This window comes from Saccopteryx leptura, chromosome 3 (assembly GCF_036850995.1).
Source record: "Saccopteryx leptura isolate mSacLep1 chromosome 3, mSacLep1_pri_phased_curated, whole genome shotgun sequence".
Classification (NCBI taxonomy): Eukaryota; Metazoa; Chordata; class Mammalia; order Chiroptera; family Emballonuridae; genus Saccopteryx; species Saccopteryx leptura.
In genome coordinates this window covers 40,723,160-40,741,629 of record NC_089505.1, presented here as the reverse complement: position 1 = coordinate 40,741,629, position 18,470 = coordinate 40,723,160, and the positions used below count along the sequence as shown (strand labels likewise).

The 18,470-nt window shown below is 37.3% G+C and overlaps 1 protein-coding gene across 5 annotated transcripts in view; it reads left to right on the top strand.

Annotated features, from left to right (window-relative positions):
- Positions 1-17,749, top strand: part of PKIB (cAMP-dependent protein kinase inhibitor beta) — a 124,820-nt gene extending 107,071 nt beyond the window's left edge. For all 5 annotated transcript variants that reach the window (XM_066373344.1, XM_066373347.1, XM_066373342.1 and 2 more), the window contains 2 exons: positions 12,901-13,077; positions 16,979-17,749. In XM_066373344.1, the coding sequence (XP_066229441.1) occupies positions 12,901-13,077; positions 16,979-17,046 (245 nt within the window). In that variant the 3' untranslated portion in view covers positions 17,047-17,749. The remainder of the gene's footprint in view (positions 1-12,900; positions 13,078-16,978) is intronic.
- The last annotated feature ends 721 nt before the right edge of the window (positions 17,750-18,470 follow it).

The window sequence follows — 18,470 nt, the reverse complement described above, 5'->3', positions numbered from 1 at the left end:
TACTTTGCTGTGGATATGTAAGGACTTCTGAGAAATTTCCAAAAGTTCAAGTGGTTTCAGCTCCTGTACACAGGCACTGTTACCAAAGCAGAACTCATTCAAATTTCTCTGCTAATTCTGTAGAAGAAAAAGGAAGAGTTGCTAGTGAGTCAACTGCCTTGCTTAACAAACATATTCATAGTAATCTTTTTAAGCCAAGAAAATGAAAAGAACCAGCAAGTTAATCACTTCTTTTGTTTTTCTTAGAAGTGTTTCCTCATCTTTCTATACGTTATATACTTTTTAAATGTCACAAAACATTTGAAGAAAGCAATCCACGCACATACGCACACACACACATCTCATCCCTTAAAAAAACTGAGCATAGGCAATTATTGTTGCCTAGGATAACAACAGCCAAGTAAGGTGACTATTTGGAAGACAGAGAGACTTTCAGTTAGAGATATGCTAATTTTGGTTAAATTGCCAAAATGTTATTTTTAAAGCCTTTTTATGCTAGAATATCTGTGCATTCATAATTTCACCAGGTGAATATGTTTAATTCTTTTAAATTATAAAAATAGCATATGCTTATTATTACAAGTGAAAATATATTGTATAAAGAAGTATCAAATAATGGTTAATATTCTCCTTGCTCTTACTTACATTCCTGACTAGGATTTTTTCCTTCTTTTACAAAGTTGAAATCACATTATATTCATTTCTCCCCTTTCCACATTGTAAATGGTACTTTTAAAACTTGCTTTGGGTCACAATGTGTCATGGGCACATCTCCATAGGTAGATCTAATCAGATTTTATACATTCTTTACAGTAGCCGTATACTTACTGTTCCATAATATAATATATATGGCTTTTTTCAACCTTCTTTTCCTTTATAGGCTTTCAGATTATTCCCAAAGCTGCGATAAACCTCCTTTCCAGGGAATTAAAAAAGTCCAGTTAAGAATCACCCTGTGGCCTGACCTGTAGTGGCGCAGTGGGTAGAGCGTCGACCTGGAGTGCTGAGGTCGCTGGTTCAAAACCCCGGGCTTGCCTGGTCAAGGCACATATGGGAGTTGATGCTTTCTGCTCCTCCACCTTTCTCTCTCTCTGTCTCTCTCTGTCTAAAATGAATAAATGAAATCTAAAAAAAAAAAAAAAAAAAAAAAAGAATCACCCTGTGGCTTCAAATGCTCCTGCCAGCAACCTCTAAGTCACAGATCCAGGAAGCCAGGAAGATCAGATGACTTTGCACTGTAGTGAGCTTCCTGTCCCTATAGCCCTGTGAGACTGGGCTGGGTGCTTTGTTCGTCTTGTGGTAGAGTGTGACGTCCTCCTCACTCAGCCTCAGCACTAGGCTCTGAAAGGAAGATGGTGCCAAGTGACAGCTGGGAAATGACTGAGTAAAGCTGCAGAGTAGAGTAGCTTGTGGCTTGGCCTCTCTGAGTATCCATTTCTGTTTTTTTTTTGGGGGGGTTACCTTAAAAGGGTAGTTAAAGAGTTAAATTTGACAAACTTTTAGTTTTGGGATGAGCTTGTTTTCTAACACTAATCTCTAAAAAGAACTAATTTTGAAAAATAATAAAGGTAAAAGCAAAAATTTCCAAAATAGCAGCCAGCAGCAAAGAAACCTGGGCACAGGCTGGGAGCCCAGTCTTCTTCCTTGTCGATGGCCTGCTTGTCAGCCACCTTGCGGGAGTTTTCTTTCAGCATGCAGATGCTACGCAGTACTACTCGGACATGCCCCATCTTGCTAAAACACTTTACTTGTTTTCTTTACCATAAACTCTACAACATGTAATTATTGTAATTTTTTTATATCTGCTGTTATCTTCAGTTTTAAGATTTTGGACTATCAGGCGAGTAATAACGAAAGGTACTCATGGAGCTGCCCCTCCAAGCTTAGCATAGTTAATTTGTAGTTGCACAGGAAGATGTTTCACAGAAATAAATATTCGATCATGGCCATGGCTTCTGATGTGATGTGAATCCGCTGAGGGTAGAGCGGAGGTCTGTAAATGGGGTCTGTTAACAAACTGGTGTCAGGCACTTCTCACAAGCTACAGATCTCACAAATAGAGAAGAGGTCTCTAATTGAAATGCATGTATCATGGGGGTTCTCACAAGATAACCTGCATATATTTATATATTTATATATTACATATAAATAGGAAACTATATATATATATAAAATAAGTAAATATATATATATATATATAAAGTAATGAAGGGTAGAATCTAAAGTAGCGGCTCTATGGCTGTTTATACATCTCTCAGAGACTTGGGAAGTTAATTTTGTGGTAATCCATGTCCACTTGCTTTCAGAGTACACTGAAACTGGATTTGCATCCTTTCATGCTAATTAGCAGCTGTGCAACATTAAATAAGTCACTGAACCTCCCTGACCCCAGTTTCCACATCCACGTAGTAAAGATTATTCCTCACTACTTCATAGGGTTATTGGGAGGTTTAAATGAGAACAACAGATACAAAAATGTTCATGCACTATTGAATAAATGCTGGTTTCCCTCTTAGAAAACTTAAGAGGTCTTCCATTAGGAAGATATTTCTTGTTAGGGTTAAAGGGAATAATACATAGGAAAGTGCTAGAGTAAGTAAAACTTAGACATGAACAACAACGCCGGTAACCATATGGCTTTGTAGTTACAGTTTCTATGCCTATTTATCTCATTCATTTTTCACAAGAATCCTGTGACTAAATGAGGCTATTATGAAAAATTTTTGTTAATGTGTTTGGGTACAATTGGTTAATAAAATTAGACAGGTTTCAGGTGCACAGCTTTATTCTATATCATGTGTATATTACATGTATGTTCACTACCCCAAGTCTCCCTCCATTACCATCTATCGCCCCTCTACGCTCCACCACATCTCCTGACCCCCCCCCCCCCGTTCCCTCCTGCAATCCCCTCACTGTTGTCTATAAGTTTTTGTTTTCTTTTCTTTGTCAGGCCATTTTTTTTAATACTCACTATGTAGGGGGAACCATGACTCAAAGAAATTACACAGATTAACTAATATCACCTTGTAAGCCTGTCATGTTCTTTCTGACTGGTAGCCCAGTGCTCTTGACATTACCCTGTACTGTCTATCAGTATTAGACAGTTGGCAAATACTAAACAGAACTCTAATTGATTATAAAATTGTGCCTGAAAATCTAGCATTGTTCTCAAATTTTCCACAAATCCTAGAAAGATGAAAATATCTGGAGAAATAGCCTAGATTACTCCTGGATCCTCAGACCAACACTGGGCTTGATCTGCATGACTTGAGTGCTATGGAGTGAAAAAGGTTGTATTTTTCATACCAAATGCACTATGCTTTGTGACTATTTCCTTTCATTTTTAGCATTTCCTGAATTGAAGTTAACTGATTGGAAAGTCCTATCTTCCAACTACAGTGGAAAGTTTGATTTGTGTTGTGTAGCACAAGGTTCACATATTTCTGCTCTCAAATGCCACAAATGCTGATATATCCCTCCTTTGGTTGATACTCAGCACATTCTGTATTGCGCTGTTATCTATCCTTGCAGGTATAACTTCTTTCTTCCCTCTGAGAGTGCAAGCCCCAGGAAAACAGAGAATATATCATTCCTGTGTCCTCTCAATGCCCAGCTGAGAACCTGACACCTAATAGCTTCTCAATAAATGATTGTTCCTGCTTTTGCTGCTTTTGAGATACTGTTCAGTGTTGACTTCTTAGGAAAGATTCATTAGAAAACTTATGACACAGAAAATATTTTGGCAGTTCCTGGAGGGGAGAGGGGTTGGGGCATAGGTGAAAAAAGTGAAGGGATTAAGATGTACAAATTGTAGTTACAGAATAGTCATGGGGATGTATAGTACCACATAAGAAATACAGTCAATAATATTGTAATAAGTATATATGAGGTCAGATGGGTACTAGGACTATCAGGTTGATCATAAGTGATAAAAATGTCTAACTATGTGGATGTACGCATGAAACTGATATATTATTGTACATCAATGAAAATTTTAAAAAAGCAAAACAAAAACATATGAGTTTTGGAGTAAGCAATATCTGCTACCTTTCTCCTTATACAGTGAATGATCTCTTTTTTTTTGTTTACTCAACAATTATTATTTTTTTAATAATTTTATTTTTTTAATGGGGCGACATCAATAAATGAGGATACATATATTCAAAGATAAAAAGTCCAGGTTATCTTGTCGTTCAATTATGTTGCAGTACCATCACCCAAAGTCAGATTGTCCTCTGTCACCTTCTATCTAGTTTTCTTTGTGCCCCTCCCCCTCCCCCTTTCCCTCTCCCTCTCCCCACTCCCCCCGTAACCACCACACTCTTATCAATGTCTCTTAGTTTCACTTTTATGTCCCACCTACATATGGAATAATGCAGTTCCTGTTTTTTTCTGATTTATTTATTTCACTTCATATAATGTTATCAAGATCCCACCATTTTGCTGTAAATGATCCGATGTCATCATTTCTTATGGCTGAGTAGTATTCTATAGTGTATATGTGCTACATCTTCTTTATCCAGTCATCTATTGATGGGCTTCTTGGTTGTTTCCATGTCCTGGCCACTGTGAGCAATGCTGCAATGAACATGGGGCTGCATGTGTCTTTACATATCAATGTTTCTGAGTTTTTGGGGTATATACCCAGTAGAGGGATTGCTGGGTCATAAGGTAGTTCTATTTTCAGTTTTTTGAGGAACCGCCATACTTTCTTCCATAATGGTTGTACTACTTTACATTGCCACCAACAGTGTATGAGGGTTCCTTTTTCTCCACAGCCTCTCCAACATTTGCTATTACCTGTCTTGTTAATAATAGCTAATCTAACAGGTGTGAGGTGGTATCTCATTGCAGTTTTGATTTGCATTTCTCTAATAACTAAAGAAGATGACCATCTTTTCATATATCTGTTGGCCATTTGTATTTCTTCCTGGGAGAAGTGTCTGTTCATGTCCTCTTCCCATTTTTTTATTGGATTGTTTGTTTGTTTGTTGTTGAGTTTTATGAGTTCTTTGTATATTTTGGATATTAGGCCCTTATCTGAGCTGTTGTTTGAAAATATCATTTCCAATTTAGTTGGCTGTCTGTTTATTTTGTTATCAGTTTCTCTTGCTGAGCAAAAACTTCTTAGTCTGATGTAGTCCCATTCATTAATTTTTGCCTTCACTTCTCTTGCCTTTGGAGTCAAATTCATAAAATGCTCTTTAAAACCCAGGTCCATGAGTATAGTACCTATGTCTTCTTCTATGTACTTAATTATTTCAGGTCTTATGTTTAGATCTTTGATCCATTTTGAGTTAATTTTAGCACAGGGGGACAAACTGTGGTCCAGTTTCATTCTTTTGCATGTGGCTTTCCAGTTTTCCCAGCACCGTTTATTGAAGAGGCTTTCTTTTCTCCATTGTGTGTTGTTGGCCCCTTTATCAAAAATCATTTGACTATATATGTGGTTTTATTTCTGGGTTTTCTATTCTGTTCCATTGGTCTGAGTGTCTATTTTTCTGCCAATTCCATGCAGTTTTGATTGTCGTGGCCCTATAATATAGTTTGAAGTCAAGTATTGTAATGTCCCCAGCTTCATTCTTTTTCTTTAGGATTGCTTTGGCTATTAGGGGTTTTTTATAGTTCCATATAAATCTGATGATTTTTTACTCCATTTCTTTAAAAAATGTCATTGGAGGCCCTGGCCGGTTGGTTCAGTGGTAGAGCAGAAGTCCCGGGTTCGATTCCCAGCCAGGGTACACAGGAGAAGCGCCCATCTGCTTCTCCACCCCTCCTCCTCTCCTTCCTCTTTGTCTCTCTCTTCCCCTCCTGCAGCGAGGCTCCATTGGAGCAAAGATGGCCCAGGCGCTGGGGATGGCTCCTTGGCCTCTGCCCCAGGTGCTAGAGTGGCTCTGGTCACAACAGAGCGACGCCCCGGAGGGGCAGAGCATCGCCCCCTGGTGGGCAGAGCGTCGCCCCCTGGTGTGCGTGCCGAGTGGATCTCCGTCGGGCTCATGCGGGAGTCTGTCTGACTGTCTCTCTCCTTTTCCAGCTTCAGAAAAATCCAAAAAAAAAAAAAATGTCATTGGAATTTTGATGGGAATTGCATTAAATTTGTATATTGCTTTGGGTAATATGTCCTTCTTGATTATATTTATTCTTCCTAACCAAGAACAAGGAATATTCTTCCATCTCATTATATCTTTTTCGATTTCCCTTAACAATGGTTTATAGTTTTCATTATATAAGTCCTTTACATTCTTTGTTATGTTTATTCCTAAGTATTTTATTTTATTTTTTGTTGCAATCGTGAAGGGGATTATTCTTTTGAGTTCGTTCTCAAATGTTTCATTGTTGGCATATAGAAAGGCTATGGACTTCTGTATGTTAATTTTGTATACTGTGACTTTACTGTATTGGCTTATTGTTTCTAGTAGTCTTTTTGTGGATTCTTTGGGGTTTTTGATGTATAGGATCATATCATCTGCAAAAAGTGATACCTTTACTTCTTCTTTTCCAATATGGATGCCTTTTATTTCTTTGTCTTGTCTGATTGCTCTGGCTAGAACCTCTAGTACCACATTAAATAAGAGTGGAGAGAATGGACAACCCTGTCTTGTTCCTGATTTAAGGGGGAAAGCCTTCAGTTTTGTGCCATTTAGTATGATGTTAGCTGATGGTTTATCATATATGGCCTTTATCATGTTGAGATATTTTCCTTCTATACCCATTTTGTTGAGAGTCTTAAACATAAAATTGTGTTGTATTTTATCAAAAGCCTTTTCTGCATCTATTGATAAGATCATGTGGTTTTTGTTCTTTGTTTTGTTGATATGGTGTATTACGTTAACCGTTTTACGTATGTTGAACCATCCTTGAGATTCAGGGATGAATCCCACTTGATCATGATGTATTATTTTTTTAATATGTTGTTGTATTCGATTTGCTAGTATTTTGTTTAGTATTTTAGTGTCTGTATTCATTAGAGATATTGGTCTGTAGTTTTCTTTTTTTGTGCAGTCCTTGCCTGGTTTTGGTATGAGGGTTATGTTGGCCTCATAAAATGTGTTTGGAAGTATTGCTTCTTCTTCAATTTTTTTGGAAGACTTTCAGTAGACTAAGAACCAAGTCTTCTTTGAATGTTTGATAAAATTCGCTGGTATAGCCATCAGGGCCTGGACTTTTATTTTTGGGGATGTTTATAATGGTTTTTTCTATTTCTTCTCTATTAATATGTCTGTTTAGGCTTTCTGCTTCTTCTTGACTCAGTCTAGGAAGGTTGTATTGTTCTAGGAATTTATCCATTTCTTCTAGATTGTTGAATTTAGTGGCATAAAGTTTTTCATAGTATTCTACAATAATTCTTTGTATATCTATGGTGTCCGTGGTGATTTCTCCTCTTTCATTTTGGATTTTGTTTATATGAGTTCTTTCTCTTTTTTCCTTGGTAAGTCTTGCCAAGGGTTTGTCAATTTTGTTGATCTTTTCAAAGAACCAGCTCCTTGTTCTATTAATTTTTTCTATAATTTTTCTGTTCTTTATTTCATTTATTTCTGCTCTGATTTTTATTATCTCCTTTCTTCAGCTGGTTTTGGGTTTTCTTTGTTCTTCTTTTTCTAGTTCCTTAAGGTGTGAAGTTAAGTGGTTCACTTGGGCTCTCTCTTGTTTGTTCATATATACCTGAAGTGATATGAACTTCCCTCTTATCACTGCTTTTGCTGCATCCCATAGGTTCTGATATGTCATATTGTCATTTTAAATTGTCTGTATATATCTTTTGATCTCTGCACTTATTTCTTCTTTGACCCATTCATTTTTTAAAAGTATGTTGTTTAATACCCACATTTTTGTGGGATTTTTTTCCTCTTTTTTGCAGTTGAATTCTAGTTTCAAGGCTTTATGATCAGAAAATATGCTTGGTACAACTTCGATTTTTCTGAATTTGCTAATGTTGTTTTTGTGGCCCAACATATGGTCAATTCTTGAGAATGATCCATGTACACTGGAGAAAAATGTATACTCAGTCACTATGGGATGAAATGTCCTGTAGATGTCTATCATATCCAGGTGCTCTAGTGTTTTGTTTAAGGCCATTATATCTTTGTTGATTCTCTGTTTGGATGACCGATCTAGAGCCATCAGTGGTGTATTGAGGTCTCCAAGTATGATTGTATTTTTGTCAGTTTTTGTTTTAAGGTCAATAAGTAGCTGTCTTATATATTTTGGTGCTCCTTGGTTTGGTGCATATATATTAAGAATTGTTATGTCTTCTTGATTCAATGTCCCCTTAGCCATTATGAAATGGCCATTTTTGTCTCTGAGTACTTTTGCTGTCTTGTAGTCAGCATTATCAGATATGAGTATTGCTACACCTGCTTTTTTTTTTGGATGTTATTTGCTTGGAGTATTGTTTTCCAGCCTTTCACTTTGAGTTTGTTTTTATCCTTGTTACTTAGATGAGTTTCTTGTAGGCAGCATACAGTTGGATTTTCTTTTTTAATCCATTCTGCTACTCTGTATCTTTTTATTGGTAAGTTTAATCCATTTACATTTAGTATAATTATTGACACTTGTGGGTTCCCTATTGCCATTTTATATCTTGCTTTCTGTTAGTTTTGTGTCCTGTTTGATCCTTCTCTTTTGTTTTTCTATCTTTTGTTTTTATTTGGTTGTATTCCATACATCTTTTCTCTGTTGCTATCTTTTTTAAATCATGTGCTTCTGTGGTGGTTCCTTTGCTACTGTTAATATCCATCCTCTCCCCCCACCTTTCTTTTTGTTGTTGTCACAGTTTAAATTTGGTTTTATTGTCTTCTTCTTGGAGCTTTTAGTTGTGGCTTTGTTTATTTTTGTTCTTTGTATCTGATTGGAGAACTCCCTTTAGTAATTCCTGGAGTGGGGGTTTTCTGATGATAAATTCCCTCATCTTTTCTGTATCTGTGAATGTTTTTATTTCTTCTTCATATTTGAAGGATAGCTTTGATGGGTATAGTATTCGTGGCTGAAAGTTCCTCTCTTTCAGGACTTTAAATATTGGGGTCCACTCTCTTCTAGCTTGTAGAGTTTCTGTTGAGAAATCAGATGATAATCTAATGGGCCTTCCTTTATATGTTGTATTCTTCTTTTCCCTGTCTGCCTTGACAATTTTTCTTTGCAGTTGATTTGTGCCAATTTCATTATGATGTGCCTTGGAGTAGGTTTGTTGGGGTTAAGAAAACTCGGAGATCTGTTTGCTTCTTGAATTTGATGCTTTAGTTCTTTCCACAGGCTTGGGAAGTTCTCATCTATTATTTGTTTGAGTATGTTCTCCATTCCATTTTCTCTCTCTTCTCCCTCTGATATACCTATTATTCTTATGTTATTCTTTTTGATGGAGTCAGATAATTCCTGTAGGGCTATCTCATTTTTTTAAATTTTTGAGTCTCTTTCTTCTTCTCTCTGTTGTGCCTCAAGTTGCTTGTCTTCTATTTCACTAATCCTACCTTCTATGTGGCCTGTTCTATTAGCTAAGCTTGTTACCTCGTTTTTCAGCTCGTGAATTGAGTTTTTCATCTCTGTTTGATTTGCTTTTATAGTTTCAATTTCCTTGGAAATATATTCTTTGTGTTCATTGAGTCGTTTTCTGAGCTCCCTAAATTGCCTTTCTGTGTTTTCTTGTATATCTCGGAGTATTTTTAGGATTTCTATTTTAAATTCACCATTGTTTAACTCTAAGTTTTTAATATATTAAATTTTTTCTCCATAGATTTTTCCTCATCTATCTGTGTTACCTCTCTTTCTTTTGTATCCATGATATTCGATTTTCTCTTCCTTAATGGCATCTAAGGGTGGTTTTATTGATAGTACTTAAGAGATTTAATAAAGAATGAAAAGTTAAAAAAATAAAAAATCGAAGAGTTGTTTTTTAAAAAAATTAATAATGAAATAAAGAAAAATGAAATAAAATAAAAATTAAAAAAAGGAAATTATTCCCCCCCTCCTTTTTTTTCCCTCTCCTCTCCTCTCCCATCTTTCTTAAGAAAATCTTGTGGTAAACTGTGAATTATATTGTACTAAATAGAACAAACAATGCCTGTAATAGAGGGCCTGACTTGGGGAGAAGTAATAAAGGGGCAAAAAAAAAGGGGGGGATATGGACACACAAAAAGCAAATAAGGAAAAAATTTGGGTCAAGAATAAAATGATTTGCTTTTAGGTGTTGGTTGACTAAGAGTTATGATGAGAGGAATAAGAGGGAAACAGGGAAATGGGGGGATAAATTAAAAGATTACTATTGTATTTAGTGGAACAAGAACTAGATAAAATGGAGAGCCAAGGGTGGGAGCACTGCTAGTGAGTTAAAAAAATGAAGTAAAAACCCCCCAAAATGCCACAAACATAAGTTTGAGTCCCAGATAAGATAATTTGTTCATTATTGAGGTTTGAATGAGAGGAGACGTAAAGGAGAAAGGAAGAAACTAATATAGAGGGAGAAAAGAAAGAGAGAGAGAGAAAAAGAGAGGGAACCACTAAAAGAAGAAAAAAGAAAAAAGAGGAGAGAGAGAGTTAAGGGTTTTGGAGTGCAACCCTCATAGAGAGAAAGGAAGAGGAAAGAAAAGATAATGGGAGATGTAACACTTATGGGTAGTGTAGTTCAAGGAGAGGAGAGAGTAAGACCGGCAGAGAATTAAATGACTAAATTGGAGGAGGAAAAAAAAATCAAGAATGAAGATATGAGAAACAAATGAACAAATATAATAAAATGGGATAGGTTATAAAGTCTGTGGATTATTCTTGATTTTGAGAGGTTATCTTCTTGCTTTTTCTTTTCTCTCCCTCTTCCTGGTCGGTGACTCTGTACCCCGGGTTCTGCCCCTTTGACACGCTCAAGTAGAGGTTTGCAGTTGATAAGTCTCTATGGCGATGTCATGTATTATGCTTCAGTGTCATTGGCAGTCGAGGCTCATTAGCATTTATAGGCTCCAACAGTGAGAGAGTTCGTGTTCCTGGAGCCTCTCTCCTAGTCTTTCCTTCCTCAATTAGTAGCCTGATAATCCAGCTATGGGGTTGCTGCTGCCTCTGCCTGGATAGTAAGAGACTCAAAGAGCTGGCAACTCACCACTCTATTCCCACTCAGCACAGGGCTCTGGGTAAGGCTCAGTCAATCAGAGCTGCTAGCATAATCAGGCGGGCTTTCCGCCCACTCAAAGACCTCTGGCTCTGCCACTCTGTCCGGTAACACGGGTGGGCACCCACTCCCGGGGTGCTTGGAGGAAACTCTCGCTCACTATCTGTGCACAGACCAGGATATCAGGCCGGAAGTCTCACACTGTGAGTGAAACTCCCGCCTGCACGGAAAAGTTCCAGCGTTGGAATTGGCTCTCGCTCCCTCCCCGTGCGCAGCTTTTTCTGGGAGCTGGGGCGGCCCGAGATTCTGCTTTTGGCCCACACAAAGGCCCCTGACTCTGCCCCTCTGTGGGATAACACGAGTGCCCACTGCTGAGGTGCTCGGAGGAATCTCTTGCCCACTCTCCGTGCGCGCAGACCAGGATATCAGGCCGGCCGCCTCACACTCAGAGTGAAACCCCCGCCCGTACGGAAAAGTTCCAGCATTGGAATTAGTTCTCGCTCCCTCCCTGTGCGCAGCTTTTTCAGGGTGCTGGGGTGGCCCGGAGATTCCACTTTCAGCCCACACAAAGGCCCCTGACTCTGCCTCTCTGTGGGATAACACGGGCACCCACTCCCGGGGCTTTCAAAGGAATCTCTTGCCCACTATCTGTGCACGCTGACCAGGAGATCGGGGAAAATGGCTACCCCACTTGTCTTTCTTTGTCTGGGTTTGGTGCGAGTGTTAGCTTGTATAGCCTGCGTTCCACAGGAACAGTTTTTCCTCGGCTTGGATCTCCGTGCCACAGCCTGGTTCGGCCGTTTGTGCCACAGCCTGGATCTATTCACCCCCTTTGCCTGCCTTAGTTTCTATACTCTCAGTTCCCAGTGAAAGCAGCCCTATTTAGGTTAGTGAGGAAGGCAGAACATTTCTTACTCCCTATTTCCTTTGGGGTTTGATTATTTATTTAGCCAATTTTTAGCTCGACTATACCTTCAGGTGTATTGCGAAACATCTGAAGGCTCCAAGGATAGGTTTTTCTGTTTCTAGTTGAAGATCTTGTTGAGTTTTGGGGGAGATTTATCGGTATCGCTTCCTACTGCACCATTACTCTGACGTCGTCTCCCGAATGATCTCTTAAAAATCTTTTCATAAAGACAGATAATTGCTGGGAAGATAAAGGCTACTTAGGAAAGTAGTGGTAATTACCTTGTCCACTTGAAGACAAGAAAAGGTAAAACAGGTCCTGCTCTCCCCAACATGATTATGTGGCATTGAAAATTAGGGCTGGGAAGAGAACAGATAGAAGTACACAGCTGTCACTGGGGAAAAAAAGCCTTGAGATAAAGTTGGATTTCTTATTTCTAAAGAGTAAGAACAGCGTGTGTTTTGTTTGCTCCCCACAAATTATAGTGATTTGGTTTCAGGCTGAACAAGTACCCAAAGCAAAGCCTGGCAGTCAGAGTTTGTACAAGAGTGGCCAAACAAGTCAGTGTTCATTTCCTTCCTTCCAGTGCTCTTTAGCTGATTCTATAGAAAAGCAAAACAAAAGACAAGAGATTACTGATCCTTAAAACATCTAAGTGGTTCTTTTGGATCAGGGGCTTATTTATAGCAATCTGGCTCACGCTGAACTTCCTGCTCTACTCAGCGAATGTGCAAATGGAAACTCTGGGACCAGAACAGTAGACATAGATGCAGGATAAGATCAATAATTAGATTCTCAAGGCTGTTGCATTTTTGATCAAGCCCTGCCATTTAGCCCCCATTGTGAACATTGACCTCAGAATAGGCTCATCCTCTTCTTCATGTGCACATTCTGTTTGCAGATGTTGCTATGAAGACAGATTCATCAAAAATGACTGATGTGGAGTCTGTGGTCAACAATTTTGCGTCGTCAGCCAGAGCAGGCCGCCGGAATGCCCTCCCAGATATCCAGGGAGCAGCTGTGGCAGGCGAGACTTCAGAGCTGCCCCGTGAGCTGGAGGCTCTCTCCATAAAGGAAGGTAACAGGAAAATCCTCTTAAAATCAGCAGCACTCTTCTCTTAATCAATTCTTTCCTCCAGAACAGTCTCCCTTTAAAGTGCTCCCCCACCTCCCTTACTGTTTCCTAAAACCTTTCGTCTTTTGTTTAAGGCTAAGTAGATTTTTCAGGCTTTCTGAAAGTGAAAAATTTCATCTTATCTCCTGGTATATATGTGGAAGCTGAATATTTATTTATTTATTTATTGGATGTGAATTGTCATGCACAGTGTTGGTAATTAGAAATAAAAGGTGAACTTTCCCTCAACTTAAAAATTTTATTGAGAAGGACTGAGAAATAAAATATTTTTTGTTTTGCCACCCATTGACAAATCACTTTGGAATTTTCTGCATCACTGCAGTATTCTATAAGCTTAGTTAGTTCTCTTAGAAGTTTATTACCAACTAGAGATGAGATCTTTAAATTATTTGTAGCCCTGGCCTATTGGCTCTGTGGTAGAGCCTTGGCCTGGCCTGTGGATGTCCCTGGTTGGATTCCCATTTAGGGCACACATCTGTTTCTCCAGCTCCCCTTCTTTCTCTCTCTCTCTCTCTCTCTCTTTCTCTCTCTTCCTCTCCTGCAGCCATGGCTCAGTTGGAGCAAGTTGGCCCTGGGCTCTGAGAATGGGTTCATGGCCTTATCTCAGGCACTATAATAGCTCAGTTGCTAAGCAACAGAGCAATGGTCCTGGATGGGCAAAGCATTGTCCCATCGGGGGCTTGCCAGGTGGATCCTGGTCAGGGCATATGAGGGAGTCTGTCTCTCTGCCTCCCTACTTCTCACTTAAGAAAAAAAGAAAAGGTATTTGTATAAAAGATGATTATTCTTCAATCAGTAGTTCAATTATGAAAAAAGGAGAGCTGTCAAACCAATGAAGGAAAATCTTGGGTCTTTCTCCTCATGGCTTACGTACAGCTCATATAGCTTGAAGAATTTAGTTTGCTGAGAATAAATGCAATGATCATTTCAATAAACGTTTAAAAGGTTCCTTTCATTTAAAAACATTCAAAGAGGTTAAAGATAATTTCAGTTCCAAGTCATTACCAAAATACCCATTTTATCTTTTTACTTACTTTTTCTTTTTCTCTTTTATTATTAAACTTATTGGGTGACATTGGTTAATAAAACATACAGGTTTCAAGTGTGCAACTCAATAACACATCATCTTCATACTGCATCGTACACTCGCCATGCAAAGTAGTCTCTTTCTCTCCTCGTGTGTCCCTCCTTTGCCCTCTTCCATCCCCCCCATTCCTTTTTCTCTGGCTGTCACCATACTGTTGTTTATGTCTATGTGATCTTATTTATTTTCTCCTTAATCCCTTTCTCCTTTCCCACCCAGCTACCCAACCCCCTTCCCTTCTGATAGCTATCAGTCTGTTCTTCATATCAATGATTTTAATTCTATTTTTTGTTAGTTTATTTTTTATTACATTCTACATATAAGTGAAATCATACCGTATTTCTTTTTCTTTGACTGTTTTATTTCACTTAGCATAATATTCTCCAGGTCTATCCATATTGTTGCAAATGATAAGATTTCCTTCTTTTTTCATGGCTAAGTAGTACTCCATTGTGTAAATATACCACAGTTTTTTTTTATCCACTCACCTACTGATGGACACTGGAGCTGCTTCCAGATACTGGCTATTGTAAATAACATGCAATGGACATAGGGGTGCACACATTCTTTCGAATTAGTGTTTATGATTTCTTCAGATATATTCCCAGAGTGGAATTGCTGGGTAATCCCATTTGTTTTGTTTTGTTTTGTTTTGTTTTTACAGAGACAGAGAGAGAGTCAGAGTGAGGGATAGACAGGGACAGACAGACAGGAATGGAGAGGTGAGAAGCATCAATCATTAGTTTTTTGTTGCGACACCTTAGTTGTTCATTGATTGCTTTCTCATATGTGCCTTGACCATGGGCCTTCAGCAGACTGAGTAACCCCTTGCTTGAGCCAGCAACCTTGGGTCCAAGGTGGTGAATTTTTGCTCAAACTAGATGAGCCCACGCTCAAGCTGGCAACCTCGGGGTCTCAAACCTGGGTGTTCCGCATCCCAGTCTGACGCTCTATCCACTGCGCCACCGCCTGGTCAGGCTGGGTCATCCCATTTTAAATGTCAAACTGGACTCCGTGTATGTGTAGAGGTTTATTCCTGGTGGCAATGAGACAAGGTAGAGCTAGAAGCCTCTGCACATCTATTCCTTATGGGGCCCCCACAGGAGGACTCTTAGTTCTTTGCTTCAGGAGGTTATTTATTACCTGGTAAAGTTACAAATGCTCCTGGTTTGACTCCGATGAAATCAATATATCATTGTTAGGCCGGGAACTGTGGTCAGATCCTCGAGTCCCATGGTTACCTCACTTTTTTCTAAAGCTCATTGCATTTCTCATGTAGAACACTACAAGGAAAAGTATCAAAGTATACACATAAGATGAAAGAAAAGATGGAATAATTAAAAAGAAAAGAAATAAAATATATGTGGTGTTTTTGGTTTTTAAGTTTGAAAATGTCATATAATAGAAATATGTTCCAAGACTCCAAATAGATGCCTGAAACCACAGATGCTACAAATCCTATACATACAATCTATGTTTTTTTCTTACACAAACATACCTATGACAAAGTTTATTTTATAAATTAGACATAGTAAGAGATGAACAACATTGACTAATAATAAAATAATTACAACAATATACTAGAATAAAAATTATATGAATGGATTTGGGCCATTTTAAGTAAAATAAAAATTATTTGAACACAAGGACTGCAATACTACCACAGTCAATCTAATAACCAAGACAACTACCACATGTCTAACAGCCTGGAGACCCTGAGCAAAGGGATGATTCACAACCTGGGTGGAATGGAACAAAATGGCATGAGATTTCATTATGCTACTGAGAACAATGTGCATTTAATTTTTTTAAATTTATTTATTGATTTTAGAGAGAGAGGAAAAGAGAGAGGTAGACAGAGATAGATAGGAAAATCAATCTGTTCTTATATATATTGATACCTTGACTGGGGATAGAACAACAACCTCTGTGCTTCAAGATGATGCTCTAACCAACCGAGTTCTCCAGCCAGGACAGAACAATGTGTATTTTAAAACCTGTGAATGTTTATATCTGGAATATTCCACTAACATTTTTGGATCATGGTAACTTAAACTTCAGAAAGCGATAAGGAGGAACTGCTGTAAGATTATCAGAACATGATGTAGCTGTGGAAGGAACATCCCAGCTAATGAGGTAGGGAAATTACTTGTTAATATAAAAGGTCTAATTAAAGTTTGTAAACACACATACAAAAAACCTTAATACGTGTTGACATGTCTTAGTTAAGGAAAAGAGAATAAATATACTGGAGAGTTGGTAGTCTTCATTTTATTTTGGTCACTAAATAAACCATTATCTGAAAGAATATTGTTACAACTTTGATATTTTCCTTTAAGTCATTTTGAAATAAAGTCAAAGGTATCAACTAACAAACTTAAAGTACAAAAAAGACAATCAATATGTAACACCACATGTTGAAGAATACACAAAATGAAATCCATTTAATTTACAGAGGTAGATAGCATAGAAAATGTTTTATTAATAGAGCTATAAATAATGCTTATTTTCTTTTTAGTTAGCTAAGTATAAATATTATTAAGGATTTAAAAATTAATACTTTTCAACTACTAATAAAAACAAAAAGCAGAGGTCTTTTCTTTGTGTAGTGTCCATGTCTGGACAGATGGCAAAGTATGTCTTAATCAAGTAGAAAATGACTAGGGTGCATAGAGGAAAAACCAAGTTTTATTCCAATGTGATACAAAATATATCTTGATATGTTCAACATATGAATTAAATTTATTTCTTTATTTTTAGATGTAAAAAAGAAAGATGAAGAAACAACAGAAGACCAATTGGAAAAGCCCCCAAATGAAGGAAAATGAAGACTCATGACCTATCAGAAGCTCTGAATCTCTGCAAGTTGAAGGACTTTAGTGGCTCTGCTTTCCTGAGATGTTTGATCTGGTAGTAACCATGGTAACATTGCAGCCCTAAGCAACGTGTGTGTATTAGATAATTCTCTTGTTACGCTCCTCACTTGGATTGCAACCATGATAACCAATGTAGGTTATTAAAAGGCAGATTACTTCCAAATTGCACCCAAGGAAAAGGTTAAGAATATATAGTCACTTAAATGCATTTCATTATCTATAAACCCAACAAATCTATTCTCTTTTGCATTTATTTAGCCAGATATGTTTTTAATTCTATTTTTATGATAGCAGGTAAAACATTTCTCAGTAACTATAAACCAAAAAATATTAATTTAAAACTTTATGGAATTAGTAAGAAATTACGGTGTTTTTATTTTTATTTGTTTTTTGGTAGGAAGAAATAATAGATCAAAACCATAAAGATAGAATGTTTATTATTGACCAAAATTTTTTTTGTCCCAAACCCTAAAATAATTGGGGGAAAAAATTCTAAAAGCTTGACAACCTTAAACATCTCTAAGTTTTTGTCTGATATACATTGTGTTTAGGCTATGCATATGGTTATTTTCATGTGGACTCTTAAAATGCAAAATTTGTGACAAAATGTTTATATGTAACATGCCTATTAAATGAATTTCAATATCTTTTATAACATTGGTGTGTGTACATGTATGTTTTCCTTTAATGTGAATTATGCAAAACACCTTATTAGTTGCTATATGCTGTCTTATTCTTAGGGCTTTTGTGTATATATGACTTGTTTCTAAAATAATTTTCTCAGGAGGGCAGACCTTAATTTTTATATCTTTCCTAAAGTAAGTAACATAAAAGCAGGAACTTAACGTTTGGTGAATGATGTAGGGTAAAATAGCAAAACGCTTGCTTTCAATATACATTTAAGTATATATTTGAAAACAACCAAAACCAAAGCCTTAGTAAATGTTGATTTATTAGACATTTTAGGAAAATAATAGACATTTGAGGTTTTTTAAAAAATTGACTAATGAATTTATTTTTTATTTTCAGATATATATGCATGCAGTTTTATTTGATTTGATTGTAATTTAGGCCATGTCTGTACACAGTAATCAAATAAACTCTTTCACTGTTAAATCTGTTATTGACACAAGTCTCTTCACTCTTATCTTCTAAAATATGCCAGGTGAAAAATGTAGCACATTTTAGAGGTGAAAGTTAATAGTCTTTGGAATATAAAACACCTCCTGCTTATTGTTTTATGGATGAAAATACACCAAATGGGTAGATTGCACCAAACCTGATTTAAGTTCTCAAATATAAATTTTTCTTTAGAATATTACCAAAGGTACTATTTTAGGTGTCACATTAAAATGTAGTATTCAATAAGATATATT